The following is a 14,228-nucleotide window of genomic DNA, read 5'->3' on the forward strand; positions in this document are numbered from 1 at the left end:
TCCGGACGCGCAGGCTCAGCGGCCATGGCTCACGGGCCCAGCCGCTCTGCGGCATGTGGGATCTTCCTGGACCGGTGCACGAACCCGTGTCCCCTGCATCGGCAGGCGGACTCTCAACCACTGCGCCACCAGGGAAGCCCCAGATGAATTTTTTTTACCTTTAACTGTTTGAAATGTCTGCAAAAAGCAAAATGCTCTAATGATGAATAATAATAAATATATAATAAAACGTGCAGTCATAAAAAAAAAGTTCTGAAAATTTAAGAACAAGTACAACCTTGACTTTTGACAGTCAGTAGTCTTTTTATGTCAACAAAACCTTCTATGGCTATTTTTCTAAAAGGTCAGTAAAAATTCTGCTCCCCCAGATTACCAATCCTTTTACTACAGCTCAAAATCATACAGCTTCAGTGTAGTATTTATTACTATGTTTTCACTTTTATTTTGGAAGTGAAACTTCTGCAAGACTAACCTTATAACTAACGTCATCCTTGCTTTATATCACATCGTTAAAATGGATAATGCACTTCAGCAACTGAAGTGTGTTGTATATTTTCATTTCAAAAACACCCACAAACTAAAATAGATATTTAAAATCTTTATTGTTTCATCATCAAAAGTTCTCTTTCCATAGAAGAATGGCAATGCAGGATCAGTGCACATTCTATGGAAAATTCAGACCTCAAGTAACTAGCCTGGAAATCAGAGACAGCACTATGTCAAGCTAGTGTGCAAGGTCAAAGACACAATGCTGCCAGTGCGATTAGTATACAGAAGAAATACGCAGCTCTCAGAAAAAGAGTCTATGGCCAAGTAAATGAAACAGTAGCAGTGCACTGCACTGACATTCTAGAACAGAAAATGGATGGGGGAAGACCAGAGAATGTACTTTTGGCAAAAAAAAAAAAAAGAAAAAGAAAAAACATTGAGTAGATCACAGGCACTGAGTTCCCAACTGTATCACCAGCTGCCTAATCCACGTGTGGCTGCCCCTCCTCCGTCTTTACGCCTACCACATCCTAACACTGCAAGCTGCTTTCAGCCTGTGTGTAAATGCGACAGCCACACGCGCGCATTTTTATTCTGCTTCCCATCTCACGGCTCAAAGTAACAACTTGAGTTGGGTGATAAAGCCCGTGGCCTTGAGGCATCTTTAGTAAAAAGCTGAACAAACCCACAATTTGTTCCCATTTTTTGGAGAAATCAACTTTATAAAACAAGACAGTTGTCATGATTACTCCATTTTTGTCTGAAGGCAGAACAGGTTTTATGTAAGTATAGTGAATAAACATATAAACAAATGTCCTTAACAAAATACTGTCAGACCAACTTGAACATTTTCAAAACTAGCTCCTGAAAAAAAGTACTGATAATCGTGAGATGGAATGACCACTACAGTTTGATCACGCCTGGTTACTGGGAACGTTTTGGTCAGCTTTGTGTCTGAAGCTGCGATACAGCTGGATTTGGCTACTTCGCATTAATTCACACAATCAAGGCCATTTTTAAAAGGTAACAGCAAATCTATTACGGTGAAATAAAAATCAAAACAGTTGAGAGGTATACAGGAAACTTGCCTTAAATATTTAAAAATTACATATGATATAACCTTAGGGGATAAGAACTACAATTACCGTGGTCTAAATCTTGAGTTGTTAATACATGAATTACCAGCATAACTAACAAGTCACTTGTTAATCACGTCAAGGCCTTGCGGGGCTGGGGCACTCTGAATGTATGGTGGAGCAATCACTCTCCAGGTGTGTTAAAACCTCTAGTTTAACGTGTTATTAAACCATATTGGAAAAGTGATTTTACTTAATATATACAATGTATAAAATAAGTTATAAGGAGGAGGCAGGAAAAGGTTTTCTAGTATGTAGGATGCAAACATACACTTTCCCGTATCAGTAGTAGTTCTGTGTGTGTCCCTTTACCCATGTAAAACATGAAAGTCTGAAAGAAGATTAAAAATTTCACTTATAAATAGAAACAGGATTCAAAAAAATGGAATTTCAATATCGTTTCTTCCCACAATGCAACTCACTCTAATTGTAACATAAATAAAAACCATATCTCAAAAATCTGCTTTTACACTCTTACCTTTAACAATAAGTTCTTCTAACAATTGAGAATAAAAGCACTCCTTTGTAGCAATTCCATAAAATAATTTGCAGTTCACAAAACACCTGCTTTCCAGCAAAACCAGCAATCCTTATGGAGGGCGTGGCATTAATACTTGGCCCCTCTGAGGTATAAATGCAGCTATATTTGCACTGAGTATATCGTCTATAAGGTATGCTAATAGTCTGCATGTTTGCATAAAATTGGGAGTGATGTCATCCTGACTGATTGAAAAACTTATCTTTATAACTTTGTGTAGTAATGGAGGTTAAATAATTTTAAGGAAAAAAAAGTACTTTAGCCCAGTAATAGCCAGCAGAACTCTAGTTCCTAACCAATGCAAATGGTTATTAGATTTAAAAAATATTTAACATTGCATACTGGTTAAAAAAAAAAACTGAACAGGGAAAACACATAAATATTTAAATTCAGCAGGACACCACAAAAAGCATACTAGAGATAAGTGTGAAATCAGTCAAGCTTTTCCAAAGGAGAAAATCCTTTTAATCCTTCAGCAAGTCTCTGTGAAAATAGTACGCTTACAATACAAGAGAGAAGGAGCGCCTAGAACACCCCCAAGAGGCTCGCTCCACTGCTCGGCATCACTGCCCCACCTCCTGTGTGCACGGACGGCTGAGAAATGACAAGAAGTCCATCTGACAAGAGTTCAGTAATCCCTTTCACCACTGCTGCCAGCTGAAGTCATCATTGCTGCCAAAGACCAAGAAAAAGCCCAGGATAGTTGCAAAGATGACAGTGTTTCCGGTGAGGACAAGTGCACAAGCTCCCCACTCGATCTATAGAAGAAGACAGAAACGCTCAGTTAACAGACATGAAAAACAATAATGAAACGAAAAGTGAATCAAGGCTCTAGCTGTAGCCAATCACAATCCAAAACAAATACAACTTGTAATAATAACTTTGACGCTGCTGAACATGTAATGCTGTTCTTATGTATCGCTGGTTCCTTTAAAGAGACAGAAAGTCATGTAAGATGATAATTATTCAAAAGCAAGCCTAACTTCCAGGCTATGAGGAGGCAGCACAGAATTCTACAATTTTCTGTTTACAAAGAAGTTTGCTCCAACTCTTCATTTGTGAACCCAAAAATTTTATCTAGAGAGCAGATTAAATTTAAAATATCAGAGATGCAAACACACTCGTGCACATTCTTTTCAAGAGGTGGGGAGTCATCGCCCTCTCCATGTGGAAGGGCGGCCAGTCCGTCTTCTCTGCCATCTCCACCCGCCCAGAGATGCAGGAGTGAATCTGACTGGTGAGTCTGGGAAGCCTCTTCTACTCTTTGGTACTTTCCCACCTGCAGAGAACACGGATCGCCCCGGGTCTTCCATGTTTAAGCTATACAGGGCAGGCCTGTGGTTGTTCAGCACTGGCCGAGTCCATGTGCCCAATTCTGACAGTGAAGTACTGGCAAGCCAACTGTCGCCGCCAATGCTCTCCAGTATTTCCACCAGTTAACAACGACAAAAGTAAGATTTTTATCTCTTATCCTCTAGGCTCCTATGTCTCTCATCTCTTTTTCATGTCATTTAACAAAAACTTTTTTCCTGAGAAAAACTGAACACAATCTAATGTAGAACCATTAGTAGAAGAATGCTTTCACTTACCAGGTGTGCTCTGGCAAATACAATAGGGAGTCCAAAAGCTGAGACCACGATGCCTGTTGTAAGAAATATGGCCAGTTCCTTACAGGCGTTACTCATAGCATCCGTATCATCCACTAATCTTCTTGCTATGCAGTATGGAATAGGTGAAAGGATGTAAAAAAACAGAACAAAGAGAGGCCAGTATTGGCTAGAAAAAGAAAAATAAGTTAATGTAGTTTTTGCTATTTTTGTCATTTTCCTCACACAAGATCCACTCTTTTTAAAAATAAGGACCGAAGCATATTGGAAGGTACAAAATATGACACAGTTTAAAAATAAGCTATAACCTGAACACTGAAAAGAGGGACATTTAGAATCACAGTATTCCTAAAGTTATGATACAATGATTAAATATTTCTCAAATTAAAAGAAAACACTTTATGAATTTTAACAGTTGGAATCAAAGCCCAAAATTAAAAATATATATTTTTTCATTTTAGGTTATAAATAAAAAGGGATTACTGAAAAATGGAATTATTAACAGTAATTTTAAAAATTCAAGATTCATGCCCTTGACTTCTAACATCCTGCCTTAGCATGAAGCTGGAACACTCCCAAACTTTCCACAGGTCACTAGGAACTCCCAAAATACTGAAATCAAAATACAGAAAATGAACTGACAGTAATATTGAAGACTTTCAGTCAGAATATGAACTTTATCACAATAAAAATAGATGGCTTTTAGTCTACAGTCTAGCTATTGTATTGTGCCAATGTCATTTCCTGTTTGTGATCATATAAAACAGTTGTGTAAGATATTAACACTGGGAGAAGATGTGTGAAGGGTATAAGGGACTTCTCTGTACTACTTTTGCAACTTCTTGAGAGCCCATCGTCATTTCAAAATAAAAAGTTAAAAAGAAATAGATGGCTTTTAAAACTGCCATAAAATAAAACACACATCATAATGGAGATTTGCTTGTACTTAGACACTCATGATAAGCAAAGATTTATCTATATGTTTTTCCTAAAAGATCTTTTCCTAAATATTTTGAGAAAAAAAAATTACAAATGGACATAAGTTTAAGGGAAAAAACGTGCAAAAATTATAAAAGCACAAAAAGTGAAAAACCAAGGCTGTCTGTGTCTTCCCCACTCCTACTGATCTGGGTCCTTCCATATTCCCATATAGATAAACTTTAAAGATATGAATGAATCACTGCACTTTTAAATTTAACAATATATCTTTTTTGTTTGTTTGCTTTTTTTTTTTTGCGGTACACGGGCCTCTCACTGCTGTGGCCTCTCCCGTTGCGGAGCACAGGCTCCGGACGCGCAGGCTCAGCGGCCATGGCTCATGGGCCCAGCTGCTCCGCGGCATGTGGGATCCTCCCGGACCGGGGCACGAACCCGTGTCCCCCGCATTGGCAGGCGGACTCTCAACCACTGCGCCACCAGGGAAGCCCTTAACAATATATGTTATTTTACATATTAGCAATCCAGCTCTTATTCTTTTTAAGACTGCCTAGTATTTTCATTGATGGATGTACTATAATTTATCATTTTTCTTTTGACAGACCTTTAGGATGCTTCCAGTTTTTTTTGTGTTGCTGTTGTTATTATAAACAAGTCTGCCATGAACATCCATACTCTCCCCCGACTACACATATCTTTGCAAACATCTGTAAGTGGATTTCTATGAGTAATTCTAAGAAGTGGAAGGCTAGTTCAGAGAATATATACATTTTGAGAGCTACTGGCAAGCTGGCCTCCCAGAGGACTTGCACCTATTTAAACTTCCACCCAGAGTACATAACAATGCTTGTTTGCCATATCTTTTATCTTTGCCAATGGATTTCATTTAATTTTGAGTGAGGTTGAGTATATTTTCATGTTCTTAGTAGCAATCTGCAGTTCTTTTTTCATATTTGTAGTTCATTTTTCTATTGCATTGTCTGTATTTTTTTTTGATTAAAAAAATTTTTTATTTATTTTGTTTATTTATTTATTTTTTTCCCTTTTTTTTTTTTTTTGGCGGTACACGAGCCTCTCACTGCTGTGGCCTCTCCCGTTGTGGAGCACAGGCTCCGGACGCGCAGGCTCAGCGGCCATGGCTCATGGGCCCAGCCGCTCCGCGGCATGTGGGATCTTCCCGGACCGGGGCACAAACCCGTGTCCCCTGCATCGGCAGGCGGACTCTCAACTACTGCGCCACCAGGGAAGCCCTTGTTTGTTTATTTTTGGCTGTGTTGGGTCTTCGTTGCTGCGTGCGGGCTTTCTGTAGTTATGGTGAGCGGGGGCTACTCTTCATTGAGGTGCGCAGGCTTCTCACTGCGGTGCCTTCTCGTTGCGGAGCACGGGCTCTAGGTGTGCAGGCTTCAGTAGTTGTGGTACGCAGGTACAGCATTTGTGGCTTGCAGGCTCTAGAGCGCAGGCTCAGTAGTTGTGGTGCATGGGCTTAGTTGCCCGCGGCATGTGGGATCTTCCCGAACCAGGGCTCGAATCTGTGGCCCCGGCATTGGCGGATTCTTAACCACTGCACCACCAGGGAAGCCCTGTATTTTTCTTACTAATTTATCCTATTAATTAAAAAAAATTCTCTCTGTCCTAAGGAAAGTAATTGTCAAAAGTCATTTACATGACTTCTTTTGTCAGTTGCTCTTGACTCTGCTTACAGGTTTTTGTTTGTTTTTGCTCAAAAGACATTTTACATTTTCTTGCATTTAATTTAATCAATTGGTTCTCAAAATTAAGCAGTAGTGCTGGGCTACTGTGTTGCTATCCTGCCATTAAAGACTTAGCAGTAGTCAAGGACAGCCAAAGTCTTTTTTGCACGCTGCTGTCCTAAAATCTTTTCAAACACCTTTTAAGTGAAGATTTAAAGTTTGTCCTTGGTAAACGACCATTTCTCAGGATTACTTCTATTGTAGTAAAAAAAATTTTTTTTAATTTTAAAAGTAGAAAAATTTTACACTTAAACACTCAAAAAGACAAAAATTTTACATACTTGTATATTGGAAGGGCACATCCAAGCATCAAAAACATCAGCCCAATTGCTCCTCCAAAGGACAAACTAATCAAAGCTGCAAAGTAAATAATAAAAAAAAATAGAAATAGTAATTAAATTAAATTAACACTATTTGTATTAATATTACTATTAGCAGTCTGAACATTACCTGTGATCCCAGAGGCAAAAAGCAAACAAAACACACCAAAAAAAGCAAATGTATTAGTGAATCATCTTCAAAAGCTGAAGTTACCTGGTTTCAGAATAAGTCTTTTGTGGCATCTTCAAAGCAAAATACAGTGATACTGATATTCAAAGCCCTGACCTATCGCCAGCACGTCACCACATTCCCAAATTACTGGTTCCATGTCAAATGAGCATCCCAGTCTGCGAGATCAATGCTCCTCCAGGCATTAGTATGATACTCACTCCTCAGATCATTACCGTTTTGAAAAGTAGTATGTGGAGAAACTCCGCAGTAACTTTACTGGACTTCAGAAGCCTCATCTATGGGAAACCCTCTCCTGAGCAGTTCCTACTTCCTGCACACACACCCCCAACAGGCACAGGTGAAAAGTGTCCCTGGATATCTGTAGTCAGTAATCTCAGTCAGTTAATTCTGCTACAGATATTTAAATCGTTTGCAAAACAATAGCTGGGTTTCTTTCCCTAAGTTCCTACACATTAGAAAATCTGCAGGATAACAGGTGCAATCCTTCGGTGGTATCACTGTTTTAAGACATTATCACAAGCAATAGATGCATTCTATAGCTGAAATATAGTTTCTGAAGTCACACACACACAGTTATACAAAGCATTATGTTTTATAAAGTGTTTTCACATAGATAAGTGAGTAGAAACAACTTCCTTGAATATACATAGTTAACCAATGGCCTAGAATTAAGCAAAGAAACAAATGATCAATTTATTTTGAATTCTATACAACCTATATTTCTGCAACTACAGTGGCTAAGAGAATAACTTACTTTTTTTTTTAATGATGCAGTCCACTAACCTTAACAAAAACATTAAAATTCAAAAGAGCTGTCGAAGGTCTACAAATTACCAAGACAAAATCCAACATATACAAACCAAAATTAACACAAGGGGTTAAATGCTGCTAAGAACTACTGATATACTTCTCTGAATTAAGATGGTCATAATCAAGGACACCCAATGACATGGGAGCCGGGCAGATTTAGTTTTCATTCAGATCAGTGATGTAGGTCATGTCAACCGTGAACAAATTTACTTAGTCCTTAATGCCATTAGATTTTCAGTTGCACAAAGAAAAAGACACATTTGCACTTTAATCTGCAGCAAAAGAGGAACTTCACGTTTATAAGGGAATGCCATGTAAGCAGTGAGGAAAATACCAGTTCACCGTTTGTTTTGTTCAGTTCAAGACAGGTCCTCATAAGCTGACCCCATTTCCTTGCTCGGACACACATCACCCCAGGCTAGCACCCCTTGGTCTTGGCACTGCAGCTGTACCAGCCCCCTTTCCTCTCCTGGAAATCAGCCGGCTCCCTCACCCACAGGGCCTTTGCACATGCTATCCCTTCTACCTCAGATGCTTTTTCATTCACTTATTTCATTCAAGAAATGTCTACATAGAACCAAATACCTAACAGGTGCTGGGGACATGTTAATGAACAGGCAAGGCCATGTCACTCACGGAGCTTGAATTCTTGTCCCAGTCCTTGCCTCTTTCTGCCAAGCGAACTCCTACTTTTCCTTCAGGTCACAGCCCAGTTATCTCTTCCTCAGTGAAGTTTTTGCAAAGCCCCTGACTAGACCGATTCCCATTATGTTTATTTATTCACTTATTCCACAAATATCTACTGAGGGCCTACTGTGTGTCACACACTGTTCTTGACACTGGAGACAGCACAATGTAAAGAAATCGAAGCTCTTGCTTTCATGCTTACATTCTGGTGGGAGAATAAAGCAATTTTTTTAAAAAGTAAGCAAATAAATGTCAAATGCTATGGAAAAAAAAATCAAGTAAGGGGGTGGGAGTGCTATTCTAGATGCATCAGCTGGGAAAGCGTCTCTGATGAGGAGACATCTAAGCAGAGATCTATATGAAATGAAGAAGTGAATCAATCTCGTGGCTATCTGGGGGGAACATTCCAGGCTGAGGGACGTGCACGTGCAGAGGTCCTCTTTGCTCTGGATGCCTCCCCTGTGCTCATCTATCACAGCTGCAATGTTATACTGATTTGTATTTGTCTTCCCTTGTAAGCTGTTCACACCACAAGAGCAGGGAAAGAGTTCTTCTGTTGCTGATGCTCAGGCCTCAGCTCTTAACACTCAATAATAAACATGTGTAGAATGAACGAAAGGGAGCAAAGGGGAGAGAGGGAGGGAGATGAAAAAAGAGGAGAGAGCCCAATGCAGCAGAGCAGAAACAGCCGTAACTGAGAGTCAGGAGGCACTGGGTCCCAGCTCCTACCAGCCACTACCAGATCTAAAATGCAAATACTTCTCTGAACACTAAAGATAATTGTTATAAGACATGCTGAAGAAGTAAAACACCATCTCTGCTTTGTGAAATATAACTGTCAAACAGCTAAGTTCATCACTATAATAACACCTTATTTATTCGAAAGCCATTTATGCAGCATAGACCTTAGACTCCTAAAGGAAACAGAGACATAACATAGATACCACAAAGCCCATACACTAAAGCTAACATTCTTTTTTTTTTTTTTTTTTTGCGGTATGCGGGCCTCTCACTGCTGTGGCCTCTCCCGTTGCGGAGCACAGGCTCCGGACGTGCAAGCTCAGCGGCCATGGCTCACGGGCCCAGCCGCTCCGCGGCATGTGTGAGCCTCCCAGACCGGGGCACGAACCCGCGTCCCCTGCATCGGCAGGCGGACTCTCAACCACTGCGCCACCAGGGAAGCCCAAAGCTAACATTCTTTATAAGCAGACACTTAGGCACTTATTCAGAAGTTATTTGTTCATTTTTTGTGACAACTGTGTGTGAATTCCAGCGGAATAAAACCTTTTTATTTTAAAGGATCACCTATGCTCACTTATACATATATATTTCAATAGGCAACTCAGGTACCCAGAAAAAAGTTAAGTGAAAAGTAACTTTTCTTTCCTGGATTACTGTTATCTGTATCTTGTGAAGACAAAATTTTGTAAGCTTATTTTGCTTCTTATATTTAAAGAGATGAGAAATAGGAGGGAGAGCTGCATACAAGCAAGAACTGCCCTCTGATTGGGGGGAAGAGACTAAAAAAAAAAAAAAAAGGTTAAATCAGGCATAAAAATCTCAAAGAGCATACCAGATTTGCGATAGATAATCTTGGCCAAGAGATAAGTAGCCTTAGGACTTGGTTGCTGAAGTTAACCCTGTTCTATGACAGAGAAAAATTACTTAAGTTCCTTTTTTTTTTTTTTTAAATTTTATTTATTTTTGGCTGCGTTGGGTCTTCGTTGCTGCGCAGGCTTTCTCTAGTTGCGGTGAGTGGGGGCTACTCTCATTGCAGTGCGCGGGCTTCTCATTGCAGTGGCTTCTCTTGTTGCGGAGCACAGGCTCTAGGCGTGTGGGCTTCAGCAGTTGTGGCACATGGGCTCAGTAGTTGTGGCTCGTGGGCTCTAGAGCGCAGGCTCAGTAGTTGTGGCACACGGGCTTAGTTGCTCCGCGGCATGTGGGATCTTCCCAGATCAGGGCTCAAACCCGTGTTCCGTGCATTGGCAGGCAGATTCTTAACCACTGTGCCACCAGGGAAGTCCCTACTTATGTTATTATCCTCAAAAAAGAGTCTAAAGTCTTTGGGTACACTCTTAAAAAGTTAATGAAGATGATTTCTTAAAAAAAAAAACAACCCAAGGAACTGAAATAAGATTCAGGTATCAAAAAATAATTTTATGTGACATCTCACCTCCCAGTCACGATGGATAAGATAAATGCCAATGGGGTTAAATAAACTGTTCAAAAGTGTTCTCAAAAGTTGTAAAGTTTCTCCAGTCTTATGAAATCAGCAATTAGGCTGATTTATATACAAAACTCCTCATTTGTGTATAAATGGTTATCCTAGATGACACATCAATGAGGCAAAAATTTTATGCTGTAATTGAGTGATTTGACATCCAGAAGGCAAAACTTAGATGAGTCTGGTTTCTACTCCCAAAGTCTCCAGGCTGGGGATGGAACAGCCCGATTTATCTAAACTCTCAAAAGACTGGGTGCTAGTTCGTGATTACGAAGAGACTGCAGTAGGAGAAGGGACCAGTTCCCTAACCTGGGAGTTACCAGAAAAATCCAGTATATAACAAAGTAATAGGCAAATGGCTTAAGAAATTAAATCATAGCAACATAAAGATAGGCCAACAGGAAGAAAACATCCTGAAACAATCATAGCAATCAGAAAATCTTACTGAAACCAAAAGTGTAAGTACAATCCCATCTGAGACACTTTCTGCTGATTAATATTCACCTAAGTCCACAATCACAAAGTTATTTTCTTGAGAGAGAGACTCCTGCATTTATTGACAGTAAAGAAATGGAGAAGAACTGAGAAACTGGCAAAGAACTGAGAAACTGGCAACATCCTAAAAAAAAACAGCATTCTACCATAACTGCCTTTCACACAGGGATTTGAAAAGGTCTGTTAGAGTTCAAAAGGAGACTGGAAAGTAACTCAGCTGGTCAATTGACAAAGTTTTCTATAGGAAATGAAATGTCTTCAGACGTTACAAACAAATAAGAAACAGTAAAAATGTGACTCTGGGGAAGCAGCTCAGCAAAAGCTGCCCTTAAAGCAAATAAGAAACACTGTTATTGAAGTTCTTCACTTCCTGCTTGCCTGCCCCTTCTACAAAGCCTCAGGTCAGGAAATCAATGTAATTCGTTGTCAAGAATTCAGTTGAAAACGTTCGTAATGGTATTTGCTTCTAACCACGCTAACAAAACTACCAAACAGTTGGAAAGCATGCGACATCCCTTATTTCTAAAGGAAACTGACTAATAAACGAGTACTTTTCCATTGAGTTTTAATGAAAAACTCTTTTGCCTTAAAAAAAAACTCAACTAAATAAAAACTTTGAAATGTGAAAAAGCCTCAACGTGCAACTGTGGAGAGGGCAGGGGGAAGGAGCCCTTTGGGGTCGCTCACAGGGTCTATCCTGTCAGACCAACACCGCAAATCAAAATGCATCCGTTTTAGGAGCGTAAAGCTCTGAGTACGGGTCCTGAGCGTGGATGTGATCGCCGAGGTTTGGGAAAGAACCATCCCTAAGGCCTTCCAGGGCGTTCCTGGGGGACTCGGTTGGGCTCAGCGCCCGAAGACCGCACTCTTGCCTTTAAATGGGAAATGACACTGATTTACCGTAACTGGCATCTCTAGCGACCCCCTCAAAACCACCCTCTGCCCGCCTGGCTCTCGGACGCAAACTCCTGCAAAACGTGTGTGATGGCCCGAGCGGCTGCGGGACTCCGAACACCCCGCGGGCCACTTCGTTCTCCGTACGGGGCGCGACGAGTGGGAGCGAGGCTGCCGAGCTCAGCAGAAAGTGGGGGCTGGCGGACAAGCCGCCGACCCCGCCGTCCTTTCCCCGAGGCCGCCGCGCCCACCTCGGCTCCGAGGGCGCAGGCCGGGGGTTGGGGTCGGGGGTCAGGGCTCTGCCGCCAGCGCAGCGGCCCCGCGGCGCGCGCCCGGCCCCGGGAAGCGGCGTGCGGGGCCTGCGTGGAACCCCTCCCCCTCTCTCGGGGCGGCCGCGCAGCCCTCTGGCCGCCCAGCGCCCCAAGCCCACCTTTGATGCCGGCCATGGCGGTGACGTCGCTCCTGCCTCCGGGACCCGAGGCGACGGCAGCGGCGGCCGGGAGACCGGAGACGCGCGGCGGCGGCGGCCAGACAACACCCGGAAGTGCGCGACGCAGCACTTCCGCCAGCGGCTCGCGCTCGCGCTGGGGCGCTGGGGGCGCGCCGGGCTGGGGGCCTTCGGGCTGACCCCTTCCTCGCCGGCTCTGCTCCCGTGGGATCGCCGACCTGCGAGGCTTCCTGGCCCCGCCCCGGTTCCCGGGCCGTGGAGACTCCAGCTCCCGTGTTCCCTGCAGTGTCCGGGAAACTCCATCCCGCAGACCCCAACGCGCATCCTGCAACCTCCCCATCCTTCGGGAAGGGAGCGCGAGTCGACGCGGTCCTTTGGGAGGACTGGTGTGAAGCCTTTGGGGGATCCTTTTGCGTCCTTCAAAGCGCACCCATTTCTTTCTCCTCCCTATCTTGTAATAAAGGAGCAGTAAGGCCAGTTGGGTGGTCTGCACTAGGCTTCTCGCTTTCCGACACAGAACTAGGGTCTGGTGAGACCCACCTTCAGAGGGAGGAGCGGCGGGACTCAGTAACAAGTGGATTTAATACAAATCCGAGCTCTTGGGAGTCTGTGAGTTTTTTTTTTTTTTTTTAGTAACAGGGCTAGGAAAAAAGTAAGCAGAGGTACAAATACATTTAGTTAAGTAATCCTACAAATTGATTGAACATTTATTGATATTATGTGTGGGGAACACTGAGGTGAGCAAAACCAGGTACGGTTTCTGTCCTCAAGGAACTTACTGTTTAGTGAGAGAGACAGACACGAAAAAGCGTAACATTGCAACAATGATAATTGCAAAGAAAGTGGATAGATACTCCTGTGACAGTCTTTGATTTAGATCAGTCAGGTGAGATTTCCTCGAGGGAGGGACAACAGCAGGATGAACAGGTGTGTAACTAGGAGAGAAAAGGGAAAATCCATCATGGGGAAGGGACAGTGTTTACAGGGGTGGGGGAGGTGAAGATCACATTTAGGAAGCCTTTTGGGGCACAAGCCCTGGTGGCTGAGGGAAGTGCTAGTCCCCTAATTTCCTTTCTTTTTTTAAATTAATTTATTTTTGGCTGTGTTGCATCTTCGTTGAAGGCACTTATTATTTATCTGAACTATATTATTTGTTGGCTGTCTCTCCCACTAGAGTGTAAGTTTGTACAACGTTTTATGTTTGTTCACCACTGTCTAGAACTGTACATGGCAACTGATGGGATCTCAAATAACAGAAATTCTCTTTTTAAGGTAATTAGTGAACTCTACCTTTCAAAATCCAAAGGTCACTTTCAGGCTCAGCAGCCATGGCCCACGGGCCCAGCCGCTCTGCGGCATGTGGGATCCTCCCGGACCGGGGCACGAACCCGCGTCCCGTACATCGGCAGGTGGACTCTCAACCACTGCGCCACCAGGGAAGCCCCCCAAAGGTCACTTTTTGATCCAAACTTTCAACAACAATGGACACTGGTGACCATTCTTTCTCTCAACTACCATACCACTGTTCTCCTGTTTGTTTCTTATACCTCATCAGAGATTTCTTTCCAGACTCTTTCTAGGAACTTCTGCTCAAGGTTCAAATGTTAGTGTTCTCTTAACTTGGTCCTGGGCCTCCGTCTTTGCTATATCTAAATTCTCTCCCTATGAATTGTATCTCTTCCTGTGGCATTAAATACTGT

General features: G+C 42.4%; 1 protein-coding gene across 1 annotated transcript; it reads right to left on the reverse strand.

Annotated features, from left to right (window-relative positions):
• Nucleotides 1–461: 461 nt before the first annotated feature.
• LEPROTL1 (leptin receptor overlapping transcript like 1) lies at nucleotides 462–13,074 on the reverse strand. Its single transcript, XM_060001097.1, has 4 exons — nucleotides 12,511–13,074; nucleotides 6,739–6,814; nucleotides 3,753–3,939; nucleotides 462–2,921 (listed from the first exon to the last, which is right to left on the reverse strand). Exons 1-4 carry the CDS (start codon nucleotides 12,866–12,868, stop codon nucleotides 2,805–2,807), a joined length of 738 nt encoding a protein of 245 aa, XP_059857080.1. The 5' UTR covers nucleotides 12,869–13,074; the 3' UTR covers nucleotides 462–2,804.
• Nucleotides 13,075–14,228: the final 1,154 nt, after the last annotated feature.

Source organism: Delphinus delphis, chromosome 21 (genome assembly GCF_949987515.2).
Source record: "Delphinus delphis chromosome 21, mDelDel1.2, whole genome shotgun sequence".
Taxonomy (NCBI): Eukaryota; Metazoa; Chordata; class Mammalia; order Artiodactyla; family Delphinidae; genus Delphinus; species Delphinus delphis.